Below are 24,733 nucleotides of genomic sequence, written 5' to 3' on the forward strand. Positions count from 1 at the left end.
AGGCCCAAACTAAAACCAAAGCAGATGCACTGGGTTTTGCCTGGAGGTGGAAATACCCCAGGCTGATGGCCTTGGGAGACACGAGGGTGGGGGGTGGGGGGCCAGCTAAGGGAGGACTAAATGGAAGAAGTGATGTGAGATTTGAGGCGGAAATGGTAAGAATGAGCCACCTGGGTGCCGTACTTCAGGCAGAACATCCTAAGGTCCTACGGGTCCTTAGGATGTTTGAGGAACAGAAAGGTTGGTGTCCTTTGACAGATGGTACAGGAAATAGATCATGAAGGATCTTGAAGGATATTTGCATTTTATTTTTAGTGCAGTGAGGAAACATCGGAGCATTTGTAGCAGACGAGTTCCATGATGTGTCTTTAAAAAGATCCTTCCAGCTACTGCGGGGAGAATGCAGTAGAGAGGGTTATAGAGAAGCAAGAGGGGAAGCGGGAAAGCCATTTGGTGGCCAGTACAGTTGTTCAAGTGAGAGGAGAGTGTGCCTTGATCCAGAGGGGTTGTAGGGGACACCAGGAGGCAGCGATGGGCTGGAAATATGTTTTGGCGGTTGAGCCAAAGGGACTTCTTGATTGACTGGACACAGAGTACGGGATGGGGAGGAATCAAGGCTGACGCTCTCCTTGGGGGCTTGAGCAACTGGGTCGATGTCAGTGCCATTCACCGAGATGGGGAAGGGTGAGGAGCAACAGCTTGGGGGGGTGGGTGGGTAGGGGTGCAAATCAACAATTCTGATTGGGTCTGAGATGACTCTCAGCTGTAAAAGTGGAGTTATCAAGTAGGTAGTCCAGTGTTTTGGTGTGGAGATTGGTAGAGATTTCTGAACTGGAGATAAAAATTTCAGAGTTGTCAGGATAAAGCTTGGACTGGGTTGACTCCCCTAAGTAGTGTGTGTGGGTAGAGAAAAGGTCCAGGGTGGAGACTCAAGGTAAGTGTTCCTCGAATTAGCAAATAAAAATAAAGGAGTGCCAACTGAATTTGAACTTCAGATAAACAAATAGTTTTATGAGACTGATGCACTGCCTACTGTGCTAAGGAGGCACCTACAATAAATATTTTTAAAGGATATGTTACATGAAATACTGGGGACATACTTGTGCCAAAAGAATCACTTATTATTTTTCTGAAATTCAGATTTAATGGGACATCGCATTTAATTTGACAATCCTACCTAAGGTACTACTTCCTTGATTAGATGAGATGTAGAGAAGGATCAGGAGCAAAGAGAATGTTCCATTTAGTGTGACTATGTAACCTATCTTGCCAGAATGCAATGTCATAAAAAAAAATTTATAATGCTCACAAATTCTGTGGGTCAGGGATTTGGACAGGGGATAGTGGACATGGCTTTCCTCTACTCCTTACTCTAATCCTGGGATTCTTGCCAGCGTGGTGTCTGGGTTCCAATGGTGAGAAAGAAAATGCATGTGCATGTAAGCAAAAGAGAGAGATTCAGATAGAGAGAGAGAGGGAGACAGACAGAGAAAGAGAGACTTTATCACTCAAATGTCCTGATTCCAGGTAACTTTGATTCATTCTACAAGAAGCTCCCCCATGCCTTGCCCTATGTTCTGGACTGTACAGTAGGGATAGGAGGAAAGCCCTTGTTCATTTTTCAAGCATTTATGGACCAGACCCTGTGCAGGGCACTGGGAACACAAAGGGGCTTAGCCCTGGCCCCTGCTGTCCAAGCACTTACAGTATGGGTGGGTATGTGCTGGTGAAGACAGACATATCGGGAGAATCAGGGCTCGGCATCCCCATCAAACCCTATCCTGGCTTTTGAGGGAGAAGATGTGAAAATGTAAGCTATTTTTAAATAATCTAGCAGGTGACTTAGGATCAGACAGGCTGAAACAGATAGCAGGAACAGGTGGAACCTGGGAGAGGGAGTGATTGTTCTGGGTTGGATTAGTTTGGAAATATTTTCTACAAGAGAATCAGTTTGAGCTAGACCTTCCAGAGGAGGAGAATTTGATCACTTCCCTTAGCTCAATAACATCCTAGACATCATCACATGAAATAAGTCTGATCTTCCACGCCCAGAGCCCTAGTGACCTCATTTAGTTGACGTTGAAAGAGAACTCCTACCTTCAAAGTACATATTACGTATGTTTCCATTGAACTTTAAGCAAGTGTTTAAAGCTTCTTGATCTATGTTCTTCTATCGTCTCTTCTCTCATGGAGAGATTCCAGGAGTGAACTTATCTTTTCTTTTTAGTCGAGGTGCAATATTTATTCAAGCAGTTAACAGAACCGTTCACATGTATTTGCTCAACAGCATCGTGGTGGGGAGAAGTGACGGATGGTGGGTGGAGCCCGAAGCCCTTTAGGTCACAGAGTCGGATACAAAGGCCTCTCTAGGGACGTGCACGTGTCCTTTCCCCTGAAGGAGAAGCCATGGAAAGGGGTGGCTCCTTGCCATAAGAGATAATCTCACCAAAGGCCAGAAGACTTTCTGAAGACTGCCTCCAAACCAGAAGAGCCATCACCACTCACATGGCAGTCACTGTTTTCCACATTTTTATTCTTGGAAATTTCAGAAGGACAGAAGTGTTGAAAGCCTAGCACAATAAATATCAGTGAATTCTTTGTGCAGAATTAAACCATTGATAACTTTATGCTGTCTTTGCTTTCTCTTTCTACATGTCCTCATATATCTTCTAGTATAGCAATTAATGACCCTTCTCTCCTAAATAATTCAACAAGTATCTTCTAACAATAAGAACATTACCCCACCAGAAAGCAGAAGAAAAATTTGTTAAATTTCTCAGGATGATCTAGCATCCAGTTTGCCCCAATTCTCTGCATTATCCCCAAAATGTCTTTCTTAGTTGTCCCCTTTTTCTTCAAGCCCAGATCTAGCTGAACTTCTCTTATTATATCTGGTTGTAATGGGTCTTTAGACAATTTAAATATTGTGTCAAGACAATAAAGACAACCCATGGCTTCACTTTTTTCTGTGACACTGATAATTTGTTTTTGTTTTAAAAATCATCTGCATCAATGTGTAACTTGACCTAAGAAATTCAGCTGTAAGTGTACTGTTCATTAATTTTGACAACTGTATGCACCGATGTAACTGTGCCATGAAATCAAATAAAAAACAATCAAAATGCAGATTTCTGTTGGCCCAGAAAGCTCCTTTGTGCCTCTCTGCAGTCATATCCCCTCTGCTTCTTTTTCCAGGCAAGCATTGATCTGCTTTCCATGATCAGATTGATTTTCTGGAGAGACGAGGCCAGTTTGTCTTGTCAAATGTCCCACAAGTCTAACTGTTTCCCTGTAGTGTCATTACCTCCACATTCTAGATATCGACTTTCCTATGCACTGGAAGTTAGGTCTAAAACCTTGGTTAAATGCAGGTTAAACATATCAGGAACAAATACTCTGGGTGATACTGGATACTTCTTGCTGCTTGGAGTCGGGGGTACAACACCAGGGTGTGCATACTATTGAGTTTTCTTCCTTGGTTGACTTGTCAGCCACCAGTACTGGCCTTTGCGATAGTATATTGTTTTCTTAAAATTGGCAAGTCACCAGTGGGGTGATACTTTGGTAATGTCCAAAGATCCTACTCCCCACAATCTTCTACCCAATGCTTGTAGCATTCATTGATGGCTCTTACCTGAATCAGTTTTTCCATGGGGAGTTGCAAAATGGTGACTTCCTAATTCTACCATTTCTTCTATCTTTGGAAGCTGTCATTCTTTGGTAAAGAAGATTTAAAAAAAAAAGGAATTTATTTATTTGACAGAGAGAGAGAGAGCATAAACATGGGAGCAGTAGAGGGAGAGGAGGAAGCAGGCACCCCACTGAGCAGGGAACCTGATGTGAGGTTCCATCCCAGGACCCTGGGATCATGACCTGAGTTGAACACAGACACATAACTGACTGAGCCACCCAGTTGTCTTGAAGAAGACTTCTCTTTAATGAGCCAGGGAGTGCATCTCCTCAACAGGCAGAGTAAAGCCTAATTGCTTTACCCTTAGTTACAGTTAGGGACAATGTGATTGTGCGGGAAGGAAGGAAGGAAGGCGAGAAGGACACAAGTAAAGGCAGGAAGGAAGGAAACAAGCCGTAACTGAAAGTGAAATCCTGAACAAATACAATTCTTCCTGATGAATTGTATTTTTGGATATGTAATAAAAGCATACAAGACGACAATGCAAAGTGTTGTAATGGTACTGGTCATTCATTGTCGGGCTCCTTATCATTCCAACCTTCACTTACTGTGTAGGTACGAGGCTGGCACAGACACACTGCATTTCCCTCTCTAGTGACGTGGGTGGTCGGAGGGAGGGACATGGACTTTGGAACCAGGTGGCTCTGGGCTGAGTCCTGGCTCTGCCACTTGCTTGCTGGGTGGATTGAACCCCTTTGAGCCTTGGTTCTTTTCTCTGAAGGGAGAGTCCTGTTGAGAATGAACAGAGGTACCATATGTGAAATTTCTGTCCCAGGGGGAGGGACTGATCCCTACCTTGGGTCTTTTCAGTCCGCTGGAGAAGTAAGGCCACAGGAAGAGGAGCTGCCTGAACTTTCAGAGCCAACAGAGAATTGGGGCTGTTCAGACACTCTTAAATGTGCCCATGAACACAAAGTCACAATTCGCTGCTGGCTTATTCTTCCTTCATGTACTTTTCCAGTGTTTGTTGAACGGTGTCTTTATTGAAGGAAGCACGCTAGAGACTAAGCAGTTAAGGAGGCAACCCAGGTGTATGTTGCTGACCGTGGTGCTAACCTAACCTATCCTTGGGCACAGGCGCTTCTCCTATCCTGGGAGTCTGGTGCAAATTCCCGTTCAGTCTGTCCCAGGATTTCTGAAGCCAGAGAAAGCAAGCAGTGGAGGGAGGGCGGGGGCCAGTGGGCTGGACTTCAAAGGAGAGAACCAGGAGGGAAAGGAAGGCGTGGCGTAGCACAACTTCCATAAGCCATCACTGTGAGAGAAACCACTCTAACCACGAACGACATAGCGAATGGATGAATGAAGTAGGAAATGTGTGCATTGCATGACGCAGATCTGGGCTAGAGCTGACAAAAACAAACCCGACTGTGTGGCCAGGTGGGCAGACACCAGCCCAGCAGAGATGGGCTCTGAAATGTCATCCTGAAAACAGACATGCCAAAGAGGTCATAGTTTCCCCCCATCTGAATTTCTCTCTCTCTCTCTGTTCCTGTCTTGATGAAAAGTTTGCAACTCTTACACTGTTACAGAGGGAACAATCCGACTTATCATGCCATAATTTATAGAGCTGACTAATGTTTTTCTCCAAAATACTGGGATTTAATAGAATTATTTATTCTATATTTGGAATTATAAACTCATAAAATATACATGCCCCTAAGTGATGTAAAATGCAGACACTTTTTCAAATAATTAGAAGTTTTTTGATTTTTAAAATACATAGGAACATTGATTTTAGAGGTTCTGTGAGTAATAGGATTTCACAAAATCTGTTGTGAAGCTATCGCTTAATGTGATTAAAAAAAAAAAAACACCTCAAGATATTTGAACTTAAATAATGCTGCATTGATCTCATACCAGTTAAAGAAAGACACAAGATAGAATGCTATGTAGATTATTTTTAAAAGTACCTTACTAATATATTACAGGGGTATTTCTAATGGAATTATAATCTACTCAAACACCAGAAATTCTGTCGCTGAAATCTTGTCTTCAAGAGATCAACAGCTAAGCAATTAATATAACCACCTGAGCTGTTCAGAGGGCCATATCAAATGTGGGTAATCCCAACTGCTTAATTAATATGGACCCTCTGTCCCCAGTACGAACTTTATAACAGGTTTGATACGCCCAAGGATCATAACATTTAAAGCACAAATTTTAGACGAAGCCACCACAACCATCAACACCAGCTGTGCCAGGAGTAGAGAAAATCTTTGGCACCATTCTCAAGAAAAAACCCAAAATATATCTGAAGAACTTCAAATTTCCAAATTCTCTTTTCAGAAGGACTTATTGCTATGTCCCGAGGAACTCACTGTCCCAAATAAGATTGGGCAATGTCTCAGGAGTAATGTAATCCGTTTTGGGAAGCAGTCGTGAGGAAGGTGAGGGGTCCTTCCAAAGAGACCTTCTGCTCAACAGTGACTTAGAAATCCATTTACAATCTTTTCTTTGACATCACTGAGAGACACAGCTGGTTGGCGGCTTTCACCTTGCTCTATTGGGATATCACCTGACCAAAGAATCCCCCCCGCCACCACCAAATTCTCAGGCTCTGAGGAGATACCCAGCAAAGGACTGTGTGTGTACAGATGTGTGTGTGTGTGTGAAAAGACGCAGATCCTGAAGGCATCAAAAGGGCATGATGCTGTCTGTTGGAACTCATAATTTTATTTATTTATTTTTGCAAGAGAGAGCGAGAGTGAGAGAGCACACAAGTTGGGGGGAGGGGCAGAGGGAGAAGCAGACTCCCCGTTCAGCAGGGAGCCCGATACGTGTCTTGATCTTAGGACCCTGAGATCATGACCTGAGCTGAAGGCAGACACTTAAGGTTTTTTGCTTTATTTTAAGCTTTTACTTATCTGTTTGTTTGCTGTTATAATTTTTTTTATTATGTTATGTTAGTCACCATACAGTACGTCATGGGTTTCTGATGCAGTGTTCCATGATTCATTGTTTGCGTATAACATCCAGTGCTCCTTGCAATCCGTGCCCTCCTTAATACCCATCACCGGGCCACCCCATCCCCCCACCCCCTCCCCTCTAAAACCCTTGGTTTGTTTCTCAGATCCCATAGTCTCTCCTAGTTCATCTTCCCTCTGATTTCCCCCCTTTTCATTTTTCCCTTCCTTCTCCTAATGTCCTCCATGCTATTCCTTATGTTCCACAAATAAGTGAAACTATATGATAATTGTCTTTCTCTGTTTGACTTATTTCACTGAGCACAATTTCCTCCAGTTTCATCCACACTGATGTAAATCAGTAATATTCCACTGCATATTTTTATTTATTTGCTTGTTTGTTTGTTTGTTTTTGCAAGAGAGGGCAAGAGCAAGAGAGAGGACAAGTGGGGAGGGAGGGACAGAGGGAGAAACGGTGTTAGGACTTATTAATCTGTGTGCGTCGGTCCTAACACATGACTAACTTCTGGTTATTAGGACTTTTTTTCTCCCTCTGAGAATATTGGAGGCTCCGGATCTCCTCATTATATTGATGTAAGTCACTAACTGAGGTGCTGTGAAGACATAAAGACAAACCAGACATAGACCCTCCCTTTGAGGGGTTACAGAGTAAAACTTGTTCTCAACTTTGGTCACATATTGAAATCGCCTGGGGAGCTTTAAAAAAAGCTGGAGCCAGTTTCCCTTGCAGAGATTCTGACTTCATTAGTCTAGGATATGGCGTTGGCATCGAGATTGGAATGTCCCCATTGATTCTAGCGAGCATCCAAGGCTGAGAACCGTTGCAATAAGGAAAGACAAAGCCTTCTGAAGCCCACAAGCTTTAGCATAATAAGAATTTTCAGCCTCTAGGGGTGATTATACTACTATAGGACTTTTGCAGAAGTATAATAAAGTTTAAAGTTACTGTTCTCTTTTATACACATATGTATCCATGTTTGCCGATGTGTGTCAGTATAGATTACATGAGTATCGCATTTTTCTTATGACAGATCCAGTGACACAGCAGTAATTCAAGTCAAATCTCACTCACTTCCCCGCCACCTTATTTTCTTCCAGCTTAAACAACAGAAGTCTTCCCACTTTGGTAGCCGTAAGTCTGTGATCAAGGGGATGGCTGGATTGGTTCCTTCTGAGGGCTGTGGAGGAGAATCTCCTCCTTGTTTCTCTCCTGGCTTCAGTGACCTCAGCTGTTCCTGGCTTCTAGAAGGCTTTTTCTGTGTCTTCCCCTGGTCCTCCCTCTGTGCCTGCCTCTGTGTGCAGGTGCCCTCCTTTTCATTTCCTCTTCGTCTTTTTTACTGATGTATAGTTGACACAGAATGTTATGTTAGTTCAACATAGTGATTCAATGTACATTACACCATGCTCACCATAGGCGGAGGTCCCATCTGTCCCCATACAACACTATGACAGTATTGTTGACTCTGTTCCCTACGTTGTACCTTTCGTCCTCGTGACTTACTCCCACCATAACTAGAAGCCTGTATCTCCCACTCCCCTTCAATTATTTTGCCCTCCCTCCCACCCCCCACACCGCCACCGTGGAGACAACCACCAGTTTATTCTCTATATTTATGGGTCTCTTCCTGCTTTTTTAGTTTGTTCACTTGTTTTGCTTTTTAGATGCTATACATAAATAAAATCGTATGGTATTTCTCGTTCTCTGACTTATTTCACTTAGCATAATGCCCTCTCGGTCCGTCACTGTTGTTGTAAATGGCAAGATTTCATTTTTTAAATGGCTGATATATACCACTTAATGTATGACTTCTTCTTTATCCGTTCATCTATCAGTGGACATTTAGGTTGCTCCCACATTGTGGCTATTGTAAATAATGCTGTCATAAGCATAGGGGGGCGTACATGTTTTTGAACTAGTATTTTTGTCTTTTGGGGGTAAATACCCTGTAGTGCAATTACTGGACCATGTGGTATTTTTATTTTTATTTTTTAGAGGACCATGACTCCCTTTTAGTTCCTGCCCCCACACTGGCTCCCAATCTCTTACTAGTGTCAGTTACTCCTGAGTAATTCCCCAGGCTCCCTTTCTATGCATTTTAAGCACATTTTCATATCCATGACCTATATACCTACAACAGAGAGTTCAGGTTACCTAATTGAGTTTTTAAAAAATTTTAATAATTTGTTGTAGCCACACTTAAAAAAACCTTTATTTACTGTTTGTTTGTTTGTTGTGAGCAGGGGGAGGGGCAGAGGGAGAGGTAGAGAGAGAATCCCAAGCCTACTCCCCACAGAGCCTGAGACAAATCCCAAGACCCTGAGATCAGGACCTGAGTGGAAATCAAGAGCGGGTTGCTTAGCCAACTGAGTCACCCACACACCCCTAGAGCCGCACTTTTGACTGGCTCTTCAGTGTTTTTTGCTGTTTGGTTCAGATAGTCTCTGCTTGACTTACTCTGTCTCCTACATGGACTGTCTCTTACATGGACTGTTTCTGGTTACCCTCCTTTGGACGTATGTAAAAACTCTTAGAGCAGTAACAAAACAACACAAGTGGTTAAACAAGCAAAATTAAAACTATGATTCAGAATCTCATTAAGATCTAGTGAAGAATTTAGCTTTGAATGCCCATGAAAACAGAAACCTCTGTTTTTAAAACAAGAACCACTTCTGACTCTATTAAAAAGTCAGGCCTTAGTGCAAAAAAAATTTGGAGAAATGTCCTGGAAAATGTGTATAGTTTCTATTGGAAACTATAAAAACAACAACAACAAAAACAAAACAAAACAAAACAAAACAAAAAACCCCACACATAAGCATGAGCATTTTTGAGTGGGAGGAAAAGAAAGACAAACAATTCATTAGACTGAAGGGAAAAGGAACAGGAAGGGGTGTGGCAGCGAGCAGAGGACACCACAACACCCTTCAGATTCCCTTCCTTATTTTATCTGGAGACAAGGGTGGTCTCGCATATATCAATCACTTGGGGTGACTAAGCTGAAAGTGGGGTGGGAGGCACCACCTGGTCTGTCCACCGTCACTGGTGGGATGAGCAAGCGATGCTTAGGGGGGAATCGAATCAGGAGATGCAATTTCATGCCATCGCGCTGTTCTCTTGTAAAGCGCCAGCTGCTTCTGGAACACCCATCTGGCTGGGGGTGAAACGATCAGGTAGATTGTCCAGGACCGGCTGCAATTGTGTAAGCTTTCCATCAGACACTTGTTCCATCTGAAATAATGTTGCTCCTTGTGCCCTGGCTTGCACTCTACCAGCTGCCTCGAGCTCCGCGTGGGAGGGACTGGTTCAGAACCTGAGGAGGTGAAATGCTGAAGTTACCCTGGAGGTGACAGCAAGCACAACAGATGCTGGGACTGGAGAGGTTCTGAGAGAAAGTCTCATGCTCAAGGCTGCTACTTTGCCTGAGGCTAGTTAGTGAGCGTGTAATACTATAGTTAATCAGGCTTATTATACTGGATGTTCTGGGATTTTATTTTTTTTTTTTTAAGAATTCTTTTTCCTAAGAAACAGATCAAAGGAAAGAAAACCACCAGCTTTCCTAGTCAGGTAGCTTGATTTCCCCGGTACTTTTTCTCTTCCATGAGATAACCGTATCACAACATTTGCGGGAGGCGGTGGGGGGCGGTTTCTGGGAATACACCCACCATACATCATAGGATACTCGAATGGAGCGGGAGTTCCTAAAGCCTCTGCCTGCCCTCCGCTCCCACCTGTCCAGGGCTGTATTCACACAGGCAGAGGGCTTTCGAGGAATTCAACCAGGAAAATATGGGTCATTATCATTAAAGAGGTTGTTCCAAAACCTCATTTAGGCAATTTTTAACTTTGAACTTTTTCTAAACACTTACCAGGGGTGCTCCTAGAAAATAAAATTGTTTTCTTGCTCCCTTCTAGGAAACCAGCCTGGCAGCAGTGGCAAAGTCGGGGCAGGGGGGGAGAGGGGGAAGTCAAAAGGCAGAACGTGCACAGGTAACCTGTAAATTATCTGCCTCTGAAGTATCCTGCCTTGTTTCATCCCATGTCATCTGTTTAACTCTCATGCCGCCCCTGCCAGATGATGCTAAGCTCTGGGGTTGGAGTGACAGCAAGCCGGTTACGAGGTCCCTGTTTTGGCAGCTGGAACCTGACTGGTGAGGGCTTAGTGGTGTTCCAGAAAGGCCAGTCCTATTACCAAGGCCCTTTATCTTAGCATTCACGTTCAAGGTGTCAAGAGCGTCATCCAGATTTGTGATTTCATTAAGATCCGGGGTTTGACCATGACTCATTGTTGAGCACATGGCAGTGGGCATCTGGCGAGTTGGAATTGAACGTGACTCATTGTTGAGGGCACGGCAGTGGGCATCTGGCTAGTTTCATAGCAGCCAAGTGAGCTTCCCTCGTCAATTATGACTGTCTTGAAACCGGCCAGTCTTGACGGGGGCAATTAATTCCTGGTCCAGAAGCAGCCCAGCATCCACACAGCTGGCTAACAGTCTGGTACTTGCTGAATGAACCATGTACTTTCCGAACATCACCTAGCAAGTGCAGGGTTGTCTTCCTGGGAGTCCCCCAGCGTTCAGAGATACGAAGAGAGCACATACAATGAGAAGGTCCTGGTGTAGGCAACAGGAAATCTCCAGGGAGAGGATACTTTACCCTGGTCAGTAAGCTAGTGTCCCAGTCGGAGGGCGGAGTGGAATGTGAGGAGGGGCAGTGAAGAGATAGTAGGATCCCAGTCTCAGGAGCGGGGGAGTCTGATCTCTGTCCACTGTACCCTCCCTGAGGACAGATGCCAGGTGTATTGTGCTCACAGCTAGATTCTCAACACTTAGCCCATTGTAAGTGCTCATGAAATGCTTGTTGAGTGAATGAAGAGCTTAGAGAAGGACAAGGAGGCATCTGCGCCGGCATGATCAATGGGGAAAACAGCCAATATTCTCACAGAAGAAATGCTGTGATACAGTGCAGCCCAACATTTCCACAAATCTCCCTTCTAAGAGAAGATAAAGAAAATTCTTTCCCCAGGGGATCTGGAGTAAAGTCTTGGGACAATAAAGCACACTTAGCAATATACACTGATAGTCTGGTATGACATATAGCCATCACCTGTTTGTCCTGAGGTCCTTCGCATGGACACCTCTTGACCTAGCTCCTGGACTGCCCCCATGGGAGAGACCTTTGGATAACCCTTACCTTCTGGGAGTCCTTTAAGTATCTGTAGAGGCTTCGAGGTCTATTCCTGAGGGACTGTGGCCCCGAGAGCCAGAGCTGTCTCCCCACCCTCCATGTTCTTCTTTCCTGCTGAAGATCTTGGGATTACCTCTTCTCTCCAGAGATGTTGACCTCCTGCCTCAGAGGCATGGCCCCTACCTGGGGCAGCAACAAGAGGGATATCCCAACTCAGCACAGTGAGTCCAACAAGGGTACCAGGGATGCCCAAGGACGCTAGAAGAGGTCGATCAAGGGATGCAATCTGTGGAAATTAAGACAGCATCGGGAGGCATTTCTTAAGCTGTGGACTATCAAAATAGACTAACAGCAGTGTGAATCTGCTTGGAAGCACTATAAAATGAGAATAGCCCCTCATCTGCTTGGACCACATAAGCATGTGCTTATGTGTAAATGGAGGGTGAACCAAATGCTCTTGTCGGCCTTCTGAGAGTCCATGATTCTACAGCTCCATGTTTATATGGCACCTTTCAATATGTTATTGTGGCCCAGTTTCAAACAAGTCGTCGTATATTCTTATTTTATAGCTGAGGAATGTAGGCCACAGCATGTTGGACCATTTACCCAAAGTAAAGCTGAAAGCTAGCCTTTGTCAGCTTTCTGTTATCCTCTGAGGAGATTCCAAAATCGGCGATGTTCTGGTTTCGGGCTTATAATTAGCTTCCAGAAAATGATGACAGATCATCCTGCTACATTAAAGCCCATCTTTTCCCCCTAAAACCTGACACAAAGTCCCTACACCAGCAGCGATGACCCAGTTTATTTTTCTCATGTATGGAGTTCTGAGGCGTGAGAAGAACAGGCTGTAGTTAACAGGTGTCTGGAGCTCCTGCCCCTTGCTCTTTTCTAAAGAACACAGTTGCCTGTGGTGGGTGGGGAGATGTCCCACCTGGCTGGAGCCTCAGCTCTTAGAGGTCACTAAACCTCAGCTTGCATCCCTGAATTCTGAGGGAGTTCAGAATTCACTATGGGTAGTTACTGGCTGCAAGTGTCTTAGAAGACCTGACAGGTCAGTACAGGAGCTTCCAGTGATTTCTCTCTTTGTCTTGGGTACTCTCCCTCATTTCAAAATATTTAAGGCCATCTGAATGGCCCTGGATTTTCTGAGGGAACCCTTGGATTTGGAGTTCTCTCAGGCCCCAAAGTAGTCAAGACCATTCACTATTCACTGTAATCCCAATTCTGGCAATCCCTCCTTACAACACACACACACCCATAAACACACACACACACACACCACCACCACAACCACCAACTCCACATTCTCAAATTTTTTAGATCTTTTCAGAACCGGTGCAAGGCCTTGACTTCTGGCAAGCACCAGGTTCTCTCCAATGTTTCAAGTGCCACTCTTTAGCAAAAAGCAATAGAGGTGTCATCATTGTTGGTGTCTTGGCTAGAGCAAGGGAGGGTCCATTTTGAAGATGTAGTTTGATCAATATAGTGATTATTTAAAAAGTTATGTATCTTTAAAATACTGTGAATTGTATTTTCAGTAGCCATTTTCCTATTGTATTTATTTAATATCGTATCAGGTAATATCATAGCATATCAGTAAACACAGAGGAAAAGAGCACAACCTGGTTTAAATCCTGCTTCTGCCATTTACAAGTCAGCTAACTTTAGATAAGTAACCTAACTTCCCTGGAGCCTCATTCTCCTCATCTGTAAAATTAGAAATAATTATATCCATCTTAAAGGGTGATAGTGAAGGTAAGAGCTAGCAAGTATAAAGCACCTAGATTTTTGGCTAGCCTGTGGTAGGTGCCTACTACATGGCAGTGTGGGTATGGGCAGTCAGGTTGTTGCATGAGTGTCCTTTCGTGGCTACACCTCTCCCAATGGGTTAAGCTGCACCCACTGTCAATTTTCAGTTGCACTGGGGCCCCCAAGTTCCTCAGGAACCAGCAGTCCTCTGAATATCCAAGCTTGCTCTGACTGGCACTGGAGACCTTGAGAAAGGCTGCTGTCCATGTTCCCTCCCATGGCATTGGAATCCAACCTCTATGAAGGAACCCAACCCTATGGTCAAGTCCATTCTTAGCCCCCTGTCCAGCAGGCCTTCCTCTGAAGGATGCAGAGAGAACAGGGACCCACGTAATCTTGCTCCCTCTTCTGCCTCTGATTCCAAAGCACCTCAACTAGGTGTGACTGGGTTTGTTGATCTTCGCCCGTGAATAGTTGTAGCATTATTAATACTAGTTGTAGTATCTAATTACTTCTGAGGCTATGTGAACTAGAATTGCATCTCCTCATTTGGAATAGATATATGCCTTTAACAGTGACGTGTAAAGTGAATTTTGGAGTGTCACATCTTATTTTTCCATTGATTTGCATCATTAAATAGAAATGTGTTTCTTTGGAAAAAACTGGATTTTAATAAAATTCCATGAAGAAATATAGGAACCACACATATTACAAAAGTATTTCTATAAAATCCTAATAATGATACTGAAAATCACTTACACAATACAAACAAAAACCTGAGTGTATTTTCATGTTTAACACAATTGCCTAATATTCTACGAAAGGAAAAACAATGATCATTGCAAAGAACATTCTGGAATAGAAAGTCAATTTTATAAATTCTTTTCTCAAACCACATAGCTGCATCAAGTGCTATTTTTTCTCTCTGTTGCTCAGATCTTAGAACTCTGAGAAGGCAATCTGTGACATAATTGCCTTTGATTTTCTTAAAACATTGGGCTTGATTAAATCTGAAAGGAGAAACAAAACTATAGATGTGACCAAGAGCATCCTATCAGTCAAGATAGACTAGGTTTTGTGGTGACAACAAACAGTTCCAACAAAAGTTTCTTTCTTTCTTTCTTTCTTTTTTTTTTAAAATATTTTATTGATTTGTCAGAGAGAGAGAAAGAAAACACAAGTAGGGGGAACAGCAGGCAGAGGGAGAAGCAGCTCCCCACTGAGCAAGGAGCCCAGTGCAGAACTCAATCCCAGGACCCTGGAATCATGACCTGAGCCGAAGGCAGTGGCTTAACCGACTGAGCCACCCAAGTGTCCCCAAAAGTTTATTTCTTGGTCTTACTACATGTCCCTTGCAAAATGACAGGGAATTCTGTTCATTAAAGCCACTGAGGAACACAGGCTGGAAAGCTTCACTTACCTTCCATGTTCCCTGTCACTAAAGAGGGAAAATGAGATCTCTAAAGGCTCGCACTAACAATTAAATGCTCAGCCATAAGAAACATAAAATTTCTACTCGTCACTCATTGCTAGAACTAGTTCCATGGCCCGATCCGTCCAAACAAAGTCAGATATACAGTCCATATCCTGTGTCTAGATGGAGAGAAAGTATTTGGGGAATAGTGTTAATGTACACGGAAGGCATTTGCTGATGCATATTCAGCAAGGAAAGAGGCTGTGTGGAAGCAAATTGCTAGAACCCATCCCGAAGAAGGTCAGCAAACCAAGTTAAGAAAGTCTCCAGGAGATGTATGTTAAACCAGTTCTCTAATTTGTGAGGGGCATGGAAATCTTTTTCCTAACAAACAGACACTGAGAAAAATCTTGTCAGATTTTCTTTTTTTTTTTTTCTTTTTTTTTCTTTTTAATGTGTTGTATGGGGCACCTGGGCAGCTCTGTTGATTAAGCACCAACTCTTGGTTTTGGCTCAGGTCATGATTGGGTGGTGAGATTAAGCCTTATGTAGGGTTCCCTGCTTAGCATGGGGTCTGTTTAGGTGTCTGTTCCTCTCCCTCTGCCTCTGCCCCTCCTCCAACTCATGCACGTGCACATCCTCTCTCTCCTAAAATTAATAAAAGAAAATCTTTTGAAAAATGTGTTTTTTTTTTCATTTTTGAGATTTTGTACATCTGGATTTTCATGTAAAATTGGCAAATTTATTTTATTTTATTTTATTTTATTTTATTTTATTTTATTTTATTTTATTTTTTTCAGGGGAAAGCGCAAACGCAGTCCCCCACTACCACAAATTATGCAGTTGAGTTTCCTACATTTGGGGAAATCGCAGGGGTCAGCACATCCGGAATGCAATGGATAAGCCTCGCCCTGAGAAAACCACCTTCGTGATCATGGTATCTTCCCTGTAAAATTGGCAATTTTAAATGTTTGGAAGTAGTTAACATAAAGTATGTTGAAGGCAAAGAAAGGGGTCTATGCACTGAGACCCAGCACCTCATTTGTAAACTCTGGCCTGCACAGAGTGATGAAGAAGAGCAGAGTAACAAGTCTCATTACACACCAGCTAAGGTTAGATAACAAAAATGTTTAGTGCAGCCAGTCAGCTTGGTCCCAATTAGCAGTATGGGACTGGAGGAAAGGAAAGAGATCATCCTAACCAACCTGGAGGTTTTGTTATGTGGGTCTGGCAGGCAGTCAAGAGATGGGAAAGAAATCTGTGTATGAAAAGAAGGACATTCATGAACCTGCTGTTGGCAAGCTGACATAACCTGGACATGCACTCTTTTTTCTTCCAAGGATAAGTTTATAGAAAGAACAAATAATAGATAAACTAACACAGATGCCAGAATGGGACAAGGGAGGCCCCTAGGGTACAAAATTTAAGGAGGCACTCGCTTGCAGGGTCATGAAGGTTCATGGCTGAGGCTTGCGCAAACCTAGGCGTGAGTGTCTCCTGACATCGTGTGCTCTGGGGGCATCAATTGCCTCGCCTTCGTGCTGGTTCACGAGTTTACACTACATCAGAAACAACTGTTTATTCTTTACCCAGATGATACGGCTATGTTTTGGGAATAGCAAATCTTAGTGGAAAAATAGTAATGAGAAAGCAGTAAAAAAAAAAAAAAAAACCAATCTGGACACTAACGGCCCATTTCGTGATGACAAATTGGCAACCATTTGCTCCAATGAATCAATTTTTATTTGCATTTATACATTTTCGATTACACTTCCAAACTCTGTGATACAATTTCACTTTCTTGGTTTATATATTTATTCATTCAAAGGTATTTATTGAGTTCCTACCTCATGTGTCATTGTGCTAGGCAATTGATTATATATTGGTGAATAAAACAGAAAAGGTGACTGCCCTTTTGGAGTTGATAAGTGAGACAGAGAGAGACACTTAATATGTACATAACAAAATTAATAAGTACTTATCACTGTGGCAAGGACAATAAAAGAAACAAACACGATGCAGGAATGTCTACTAGTACTGGTTCATGTACGAGAACACAGTCAAGGATCACCTCCAAGACCTTTGGCGATGCAGCGTGGTTGAGGAGGATTCCTGCCAGAAGTCCTAAGACATTTGAGAAAGTAAATTATATAACACCCTTTCTTTAAATATTAAAAATAAAATTGAAATAATTCATGCATGCTTTAAATAATAGGAAGACATTTTTTCAAGTATGTATTATAAAAACAAAGCACATTTGGTCATACCACAGAGATACTACTAATAAAGTTCTTTCTTTCTTTCTTTCTTTCTTTCTTTCTTTCTTTCTTTCTTTCTTTCTTTTTCTTTCTTTCTTTCTTTCTAGTTTTGTCTCATGCCACACTTCAGTAAAATTCATATTACTCCTTGACTACTCTCTCGCTGCTCTTGGCTTTGTTCTTTCTCTTCCTTGTCCTACTCTTTTTTAAAATTCATGCATATTTAGGATTGATCTTATTTTAATTTCTTCTCATTTAAGGCTACTCTTGGAGGGGAGCCTGGGTGGCTCAGTTGTGGGTTTCAGCTCAGGTCTTGATCTTTTGAGTCCTGGGATCCTGCCCTGAGTTGGACTCTGTGCTCAGCAGGGGGTCTGCTTGAAGATTCTCTGCCTCTGCCCAACCACATCCCCCCCACACACTCTCTTTCTAATAAGAATTATTTAAAAGGAGATGAAAGTAATAAAAACATGAAAAAAATAAACAAAAGGCTACAAAATAAAAATACAAAGAATGCTACCTAGTGATTTCCCTGAGCTCTGCAGCTTTGCAGCCCTCGCTGATCAGTGAACTTGAGAGGGGTGAGCTGTTCGTGATGGCCTTCTAGGGGAGGGGCTCTTGCCCTGATCCTCAGGTGGACTTCCCCTGGTGCAATGCAGCTGGCCCAAGCAGCAGAGACGGGCTCTGGGTTCCAGCAAGTGCCGCTGTTTTACTCCCTAAAGGCTTGCAGCACCAATGGCTGAGGTGACTGTCACCACACACTGCTCCCTACCCCGGAGCTGAAAATTCACACCCAGCTCTTCAGTGAGCCCGCACAGAAAAAAATATTCCACCGGTCTTATCTCCTCGGACTGTCGAAACTCTGGATTCACCCTGCCAGGGACGAGGCATTTATATCTCAGGCACGTGACTGAGTTCCAATTCCAATTGTTTTGTTTTGTTTTATTTTTAAAGATTTTATTTATTTGAGTGAGAGAGTGCATGAGAGCAGAGAAGGTCAGAGGGAGAAGCAGACTCCCCATGGAGCTGAAGCCCTATGTGGGATTCGATCCCGGAATCCGGGATCATGACCTGAGCTGAAGGCAGTTGCTTAACCAGCAGAGCCACCCAGGAGGCCCAAACTCCAGTTTCTATGGATTCCAGTGACACAGACCAACACCAGACCTGCGAGGTGTCAGAGGTCTCACCAAGCTCCTGCTTCTTCTGGACCCCTCCCAGGAAAGTGATCACCCAACTATGCTGTGATTCGGAGTACAGGGCTTTACAGAGTAGAAAGCCGGGACGTAGCTTCATGGTTTTCAGCCATTTTCCCTAACTGATGTCTGGGAACTCTGAAGCATTCGGGCCCCACCTGGTCTTCTGGGGACCACCGGGATCCTGAGATCATGCTGTCACACCTGGGATATCACCTCACTTCACCCCTTGAACACTTTTAAGCCAGGAATGTCCCAGACAGGGGTAGACACCTAAGTGTTTCAATCATGCACCTGGCTGTCGATAGAAACTTTGCAGTAGGCTCCTTCAGGTAGGTGCCTCCCCTTGGATGTATCCATAGCCCTATCATCCGCATAACTTGTTCCCACCCAAGGGCCAAGGGCCAAGGGCCAAGGGCCAAGGCCAGTCCCTTACTAAGGGATTTCATTGAAAATTCGAAGCCTAAGTTCTTGAGAAGCTACTACCCAGCCCTTTGTAGGTGGGTCTGTCGTCTTCTGGGACTCCAGAATATGAGCACTGATGAACACATGTGTGCACACAGGAGCGAGTGTGCTTGTGCGCACAAACACACACACCCCAGGAGGGACTGTGGGGTGGGATCTGATTAGTAGCAGATTCCAAGAAGTTGATAGGAGGGAGGAAATTGGGTGGGAGGTATTTCCTACCTGTGACAGCACTCCTCTAACATCATAGCTATTATCCAACCTATGCCTGTGGACATCTGATAGAAAGACATGCTGGAATCATCCATCTTTTGCAGAGAAGGGACCATCCCTGTCAGGCACAATGGCTTATCTAAGGTCCAAACCAGGTAAGTATAGAGACTTGTGTCTGAAACCAGGTGTGTTTGCAAGCTGGGGACCTAGCTTCTCCCAGACCTTCCCTGGGGGCCTGTTCAGAGAGGTGTGTTGGGGTCACTGTGTACAGATAAGATGTGGCCTTGCATGCAGAAGGGGGATGAGGAGATGGCAGACCGGAGCACTGTTCATGTAGGGGTCCAACCAGGAGTGGGCCCCGGTAGGGGATCACAGGCAGTGATGTCACTGCCTGGATCACAAAGGCCCACAACTTGTAACCCCTGCAACCAGGACACACCCTCTAGTCCGGTATCAGGGCTATTTGGACAGAAACGTCGGACACAGAAAGATGTTTTCGTCCTGTCTACGTACATCCCGGGGCTCTGGGTACCAGAACCCCCAGGAAAATGGCTTGTTCCCATGTTGTAGAAGTTGGCTGAAACCACCCCCGCGATGCCTCAGGATATTTCGAGGGAGACGCCATAAGGTACTTACTACTGAGGAGACTAGGCGATGCCCACCCCTCTGAACTGTCCTAGGGAAGCCCCATCCCTTCCTCTGGAGTTTGAGGGGAGGAGGGATATGTGGGGGTTCCCGCCCATGGGCTGGAGGAGGGTGAGCACAGTGGATACCCTGGTGATCCCTTCTTGTTCACACCGATGTCATGGTGGGCCGGGTGCACAGGGGATTCCTGAGGTGCCTCTTAGCTGTGCCAGAGCACATCCAAGGCCCTGAAGCTGGGCCACGTTTCTCTCCTTGGGGGAGGGCTCTGCATCCTGGGCTGTGGTGTGTCTGGAATGGAGCGCCCTGGGTCTGAAGACCAGCAAAGGCCTCCAGACAGGGCTCTAAGGTCTCCTGCCTGGCTGCCGGGCACTGTCTTTACAGAACGCTCCAGAGGACATGGTGCAGGAGCTGAATGTCGACATCCCCTGCTATCCTTCCCCGAAGGACAAGAAGCCACACAGGGCCAACAGAGTCTGGCGCTGGCTCAGGGTGAGTGCAGGTGCTGGGGAGACTCGACCCCTGGGACGCCGATGCAGCACCAAGGGCCCCACTTCCTAGAAGCCAGCCTGGCCTCCTAGAGTCCTGTACTCCCATGAATCTGCATCCCATCTCTTCCCCAAACTGGCCCTCATGGTCCGGCCCACGCCTTGGACAGAAGCACAGCCATTGTCCACATACTTATAGGAGTATCATTAAAGAGACTTTAGACCAGGTCTCATCCCGTTGATCTAGACTCCTTTTGCCCTGGCCTAGGCATTTTCCTAACTCGTGCTCCCAGGTGTCTCCATTGGCCCAACAGTCCTTCCTCAGGTTATACAAATCTTGCAAATGATCATTTGCAAGAGTGAGTTGGGAGATTCTGATCCAAAGGGACATGGGGCCCATGGTACTCTGTCTCTGTCTCTTGCTCTGTGCTTTTGTTTTGATGGAACACATCTCTGGGGCCCCTAGGGTGAGGAACAGGGGCCTCACTGCCCTGCACGGCAGTCCAGAAGGCCAGTCATTTATCACCGGCATCTAGCCCTTTACAGGGGCAGGACTGGATATAATCCCCTTCTGTGGCTAATGAACAGTGCTGCATCCTACAGCCTCCGTGCCCTCCTATCCTAAGCCCTCTCACCTAAGACGTCTGTGTTCTCATCTCAAGAATGAGATATGTTGGGTGCCGGGGTGGCTCAGGGGATTCAGCCTCTGCCTGCAGCTCAGGTCATGGTCTCACGATCCTGGGATCGAGGCCCACGTTGGGGGGGGGGGGTCTCCGCTCAGCGGGGAGCCTGCTTCCCCCTCTCTGTCTGGCTGCCTCTCTGCCTACTTGTGACCTCTCTCTCTCTCTGTCAAAAAAATAAATAAAAAATCTTTCGAAAAAATAAAAACAATGGGGCTATGTCATCAGAAATCACAGGATCCATGCCACTCATGCAGGGACGTGCTACCAATACTCCGCTCACAAAAGGACCTGAGATACTATCAAGTTCAGACATCATTTTTTTCAATTCTTTGTATGGGTACCAAGAACATTTTCTCTTTTCCTTTAAGGTTTCTTTCTTTCTTTTTTTTTTTTTAATTTTATTTCTTTATTTGACAGACAGAGATCACAAGTAGGCAGAGAGGCAGGCTGAGAAAGAGAGGGGAAGTAGGCTCCCCACCGAGTAGAGAGCCCAATGTGGGGCTCGATCCCAGGACCCTGAGATCATGACCTAAGCCAAAGGCAGAGGCTTTAACCCACTGAGCCACCCAGATATCCCTTCCTTAAAGGGTTCTTAATTGATTGATTGATGGATGGATGGATGGATTGAGAGGGAGGCAGGGGGAGAGTGGGGAGAAGCAGAGGGAGAGACAGAATCCTCAAGCAGACACTGCCCTATGGACACAGCCCTACGAGGAACGCAGCCTCGGGACACGGAGAGCATGACCTGAAGCAAAACCAAGAGTCTTAGGCTCAACCCAATGAGACACTGAGTCACCCGATTCTTTTTCGGACTCTGGGCTCTCTTGTCCCACCTCTTGCTTAAGTCCCTGAGATCTGGGGGCTCATTCTGCCCTCCAAGCCCCAACCCTCCTGGTGGCCACAGCACTGACTCATGTCTCCTCTGATTCACCTCAGGGGGAAAATGGCTCAACGAGGAAGAGGAATAAGACCTCGATAGTATGGAACACTCGTGCCACTTCATTGGAGGCCGCAATAGATTACCTGGTGACTGCCGTCATAAAACAAGATCTAAACTATGTTCACTCGTTTCTGGAAATATACCGCACCTTTACTACCACCCAGGAGGTGCTGGGCCTCCTCTTTGCAAGGTGAGCACCCTCCCCTGCCCCTAACTGCTCCGTGGGATTTGGCCAATGCCTGGTTGTGAGACTTGGCAGGACCCCAAGCTTCCCCAAGCTTCCCTTGCTCCTAACTGGGGCAGAGGTATTATAGGGACTCAGTGGGGTCTTGTAGGGAAAGGACACCTGGGAGCCTGCGCCAGTGGAAAAGTCTGCTGTTGGGCCTGTGGGCATGCTCTTTGAACATTCCCGTGCCCCTCATGATGAAACCTCTGCCTCATTCCTGACTCTCACTGTGATCTTGAGCTGGGCTCCTTTGCCATTGAAAGGGAGATCTGAGATTCCTTCTGGGGTCTGTGTGTGGGTGAATCCAGAGCAGGCATCCCTGAGGGTGAGCAGGGGCCAGGGCAACTCAGATGTCGGTGATGGGCTGGTTGGGGCCCTTTCATTCAGCAAGCATTCAGGAAGCCCCAGTAGGTGGAGGCGATTATCTCGGAGCAGAATGGGATCCCTGCACAGAACAGACAGCACCCCAGGGCTGCAGGCTAGTCAAGGGTCAGATGGTGAGAGCCAACATCCGCAGACATCTCATGTGATGCCCCCTGGCCTCCTCTAGATTCGGATGTGTTTACTCCACGTATGACGAGGTCGGCGGACCCCAGGAGCAGTGCAACATGTGAGTAAGCTTTGGCTGCTCCAGGAGGGCCTTCCCTCTCCAGCAGGGCAGTGAGGGTACTGTGAGTTCAAGGGGCTTCTGGACCTTCACGCACACCTCTGTGATTCCTGCTTTAGGGTAAATGTCTGAGAGCGTCTACTGGAAACTGGGAAGGTGCCCTGGGGACATGGGGTAGGTGTGTAGAGGGGGTTGGAGGACAGCTTCAACCCCTGAGTGGGTCATGCTCCATCCCTGCCCCCTGCCAGCCCTCTCTCTGCCCCAATTCTGGGACCCAGAACGCGGGATTTAGGAACCATCGCACAGCAGTCTGTTGGTACCTGCACTCGGTGCTCAGAGGGGGCTCAGGGAGAGTGGTGACCCAGTAGAGCCCAGGGAGCAGCAGACATCCCACACCCTGTGGGAGGTGAGTGTCAGTGGAAACAGACCCACTCTCATGGCACCTACTGAACGGGCAGAGGAGGTAACGGTGGAGGTATGGGGAGGGTCCTGGGAAGGCCTGGCTAGAGACAGAGTCCATTTGTTCCCTCCTTGGTTGGATCTTCACAGAGCAGAGGCGAGTGCAGTGAGGGTAATTAAGAGGCCAGACACCACCCCTCCCTGGGCACATGCAGTTGAATTGAAGTGGCTCGTGGGCAAGGAGACAGACTGAGGAGTGTGTCCAGCTCCCCTAAGAAGTCCAGAAAGGCTCCCCCCCATTGATCAAGGACTCCCACTCCCAGAGGCTTTTGGCCAGCCCACCGTCTGGGAGCAGGCCTGTCTCAGGCAGGACTGCCAGGTCGCAGGTGGACAAGGAGTCCGACTGGTCTCGGACAGGAGCTGGAAGCCCAGGGGCCCAGGTTCCCACAGGGGTTCCCTGGGATATTGGTTTGGATGCATACCCTGTCCTCTGACTTCTCTGCCTCCATGTCTGTCCCCAGGGCCGTCTATGCCATCCTGGATATGTGGGTGGAAAGGTATCCAGGGGATTTTGTGCAGCCTCCGGAGTTTCCCAACTTGCATGCTGTACTGGCCTACCTGCAGGTCAATGTGCCTGGCTCGGACCTGCAGCGCCGTGCCCAGCTTCTGCTGCCAGAAAGGCAGCGCGCTGAGACCACAGAGCCAGAGGCTGGGGGTGAGGTTGACTGGTGTGGGCCTGAGGCGGAGGCAGGGTGGGCCACCCTGAGGAAGCCTCCGTAGATTGTAGTTGGGCCGAGAGGAGTGAGTCGTCTCAGATCCCTGTCCCCATGGGCTTCCGTCGGGGACACCATCCGGGGGCTGGGTCTTGAACGCAGGCCACGCTGAGTGGTGGGGAAAGGGAAAGGCGAGAGGGAAGTCAACCAAGCTGATGATGCTTTCTCTTCTTGGAGCTACAGCACCGGCCCCAGAGCCAGATCAGGATGTGCCTGGGGAAGTTGTTCCAGCAGTCACTCTGGCACCCGCTGCACGTCTGGGGCCTGAGCTGGCCCCCGCCATCCCTGCTGCGGCAGGTCACTATGGGTTAGGAAGACCAGTGACCCCCCCTGACCCGTTGGGGCCAGGGCAGATGGTCGTCAGGGCCCTCGTTCACTTCTCTGCCACGGAAGAGCCACCTGGCCTTTTGACTTTCCTGGATGACCCGCAGGGTCCTGCCCACGAGCTGCCGCCACTTGCCTCCGTGGAGCAAGCGGGCTCGGTCCCTGAGCTGCCGCCGCCTGCCTCCGTGGAGCAAGCGGGCTCGGTCCCTGAGCTGCCGCCGCCTGCCTCCGTGGAGCAAGCGGGCTCGGTCCCTGAGCTGCCGCCGCCTGCCTCCGTGGAGCAAGCGGGCTCGGTCCCTGAGCTGCCGCCGCCTGCCTCCGTGGAGCAAGCGGGCTCGGTCCCTGAGCTGCCGCCGCCTGCCTCCGTGGAGCAAGCGGGCTCCGCTCCTGAGCAGCACCCCGTGCTTGCTACAACCAGAAAGCATGTCTTTCCCATCCTCCTCGTTGCTTTTTTTGTATTTCTTCTGTTTTGTGTATATGTATATAATTACATACTAGGTTTAATTAAAGATAGTAGAATTTGAGTTTACATAAAATTTTACTCGCATCCTTTGCAGTGGGA

General features: G+C 46.4%; 1 protein-coding gene and 1 non-coding gene across 6 annotated transcripts in view; one reads left to right on the forward strand and one right to left on the reverse strand.

The window, feature by feature from the left end:
- Positions 1-24,710, forward strand: part of LOC116574510 (ral guanine nucleotide dissociation stimulator-like) — a 492,075-nt gene extending 467,365 nt beyond the window's left edge. Inside the window, exons 4-12 of one of the 5 annotated variants that reach the window (XM_032315283.1) lie at positions 15,764-15,900; positions 16,958-17,104; positions 19,127-19,244; positions 19,660-19,717; positions 20,116-20,223; positions 21,839-22,032; positions 22,619-22,678; positions 23,596-23,789; positions 24,025-24,710. In XM_032315283.1, the coding sequence (XP_032171174.1) occupies positions 19,168-19,244; positions 19,660-19,717; positions 20,116-20,223; positions 21,839-22,032; positions 22,619-22,678; positions 23,596-23,789; positions 24,025-24,695 (1,362 nt within the window). In that variant the 5' untranslated portion in view covers positions 15,764-15,900; positions 16,958-17,104; positions 19,127-19,167 and the 3' untranslated portion in view covers positions 24,696-24,710. The other 4 variants (XM_032315284.1, XM_032315286.1, XM_032315285.1 and 1 more) reach the window with 4 other exon arrangements.
- On the reverse strand, positions 15,761-15,924 carry LOC116574667. Its single transcript, XR_004279435.1, has one exon. It is a non-coding gene; the product is annotated as a U1 spliceosomal RNA (small nuclear RNA).
- Positions 24,711-24,733: the final 23 nt, after the last annotated feature.

This window comes from Mustela erminea, chromosome 15 (genome assembly GCF_009829155.1).
Source record: "Mustela erminea isolate mMusErm1 chromosome 15, mMusErm1.Pri, whole genome shotgun sequence".
Classification (NCBI taxonomy): Eukaryota; Metazoa; Chordata; class Mammalia; order Carnivora; family Mustelidae; genus Mustela; species Mustela erminea.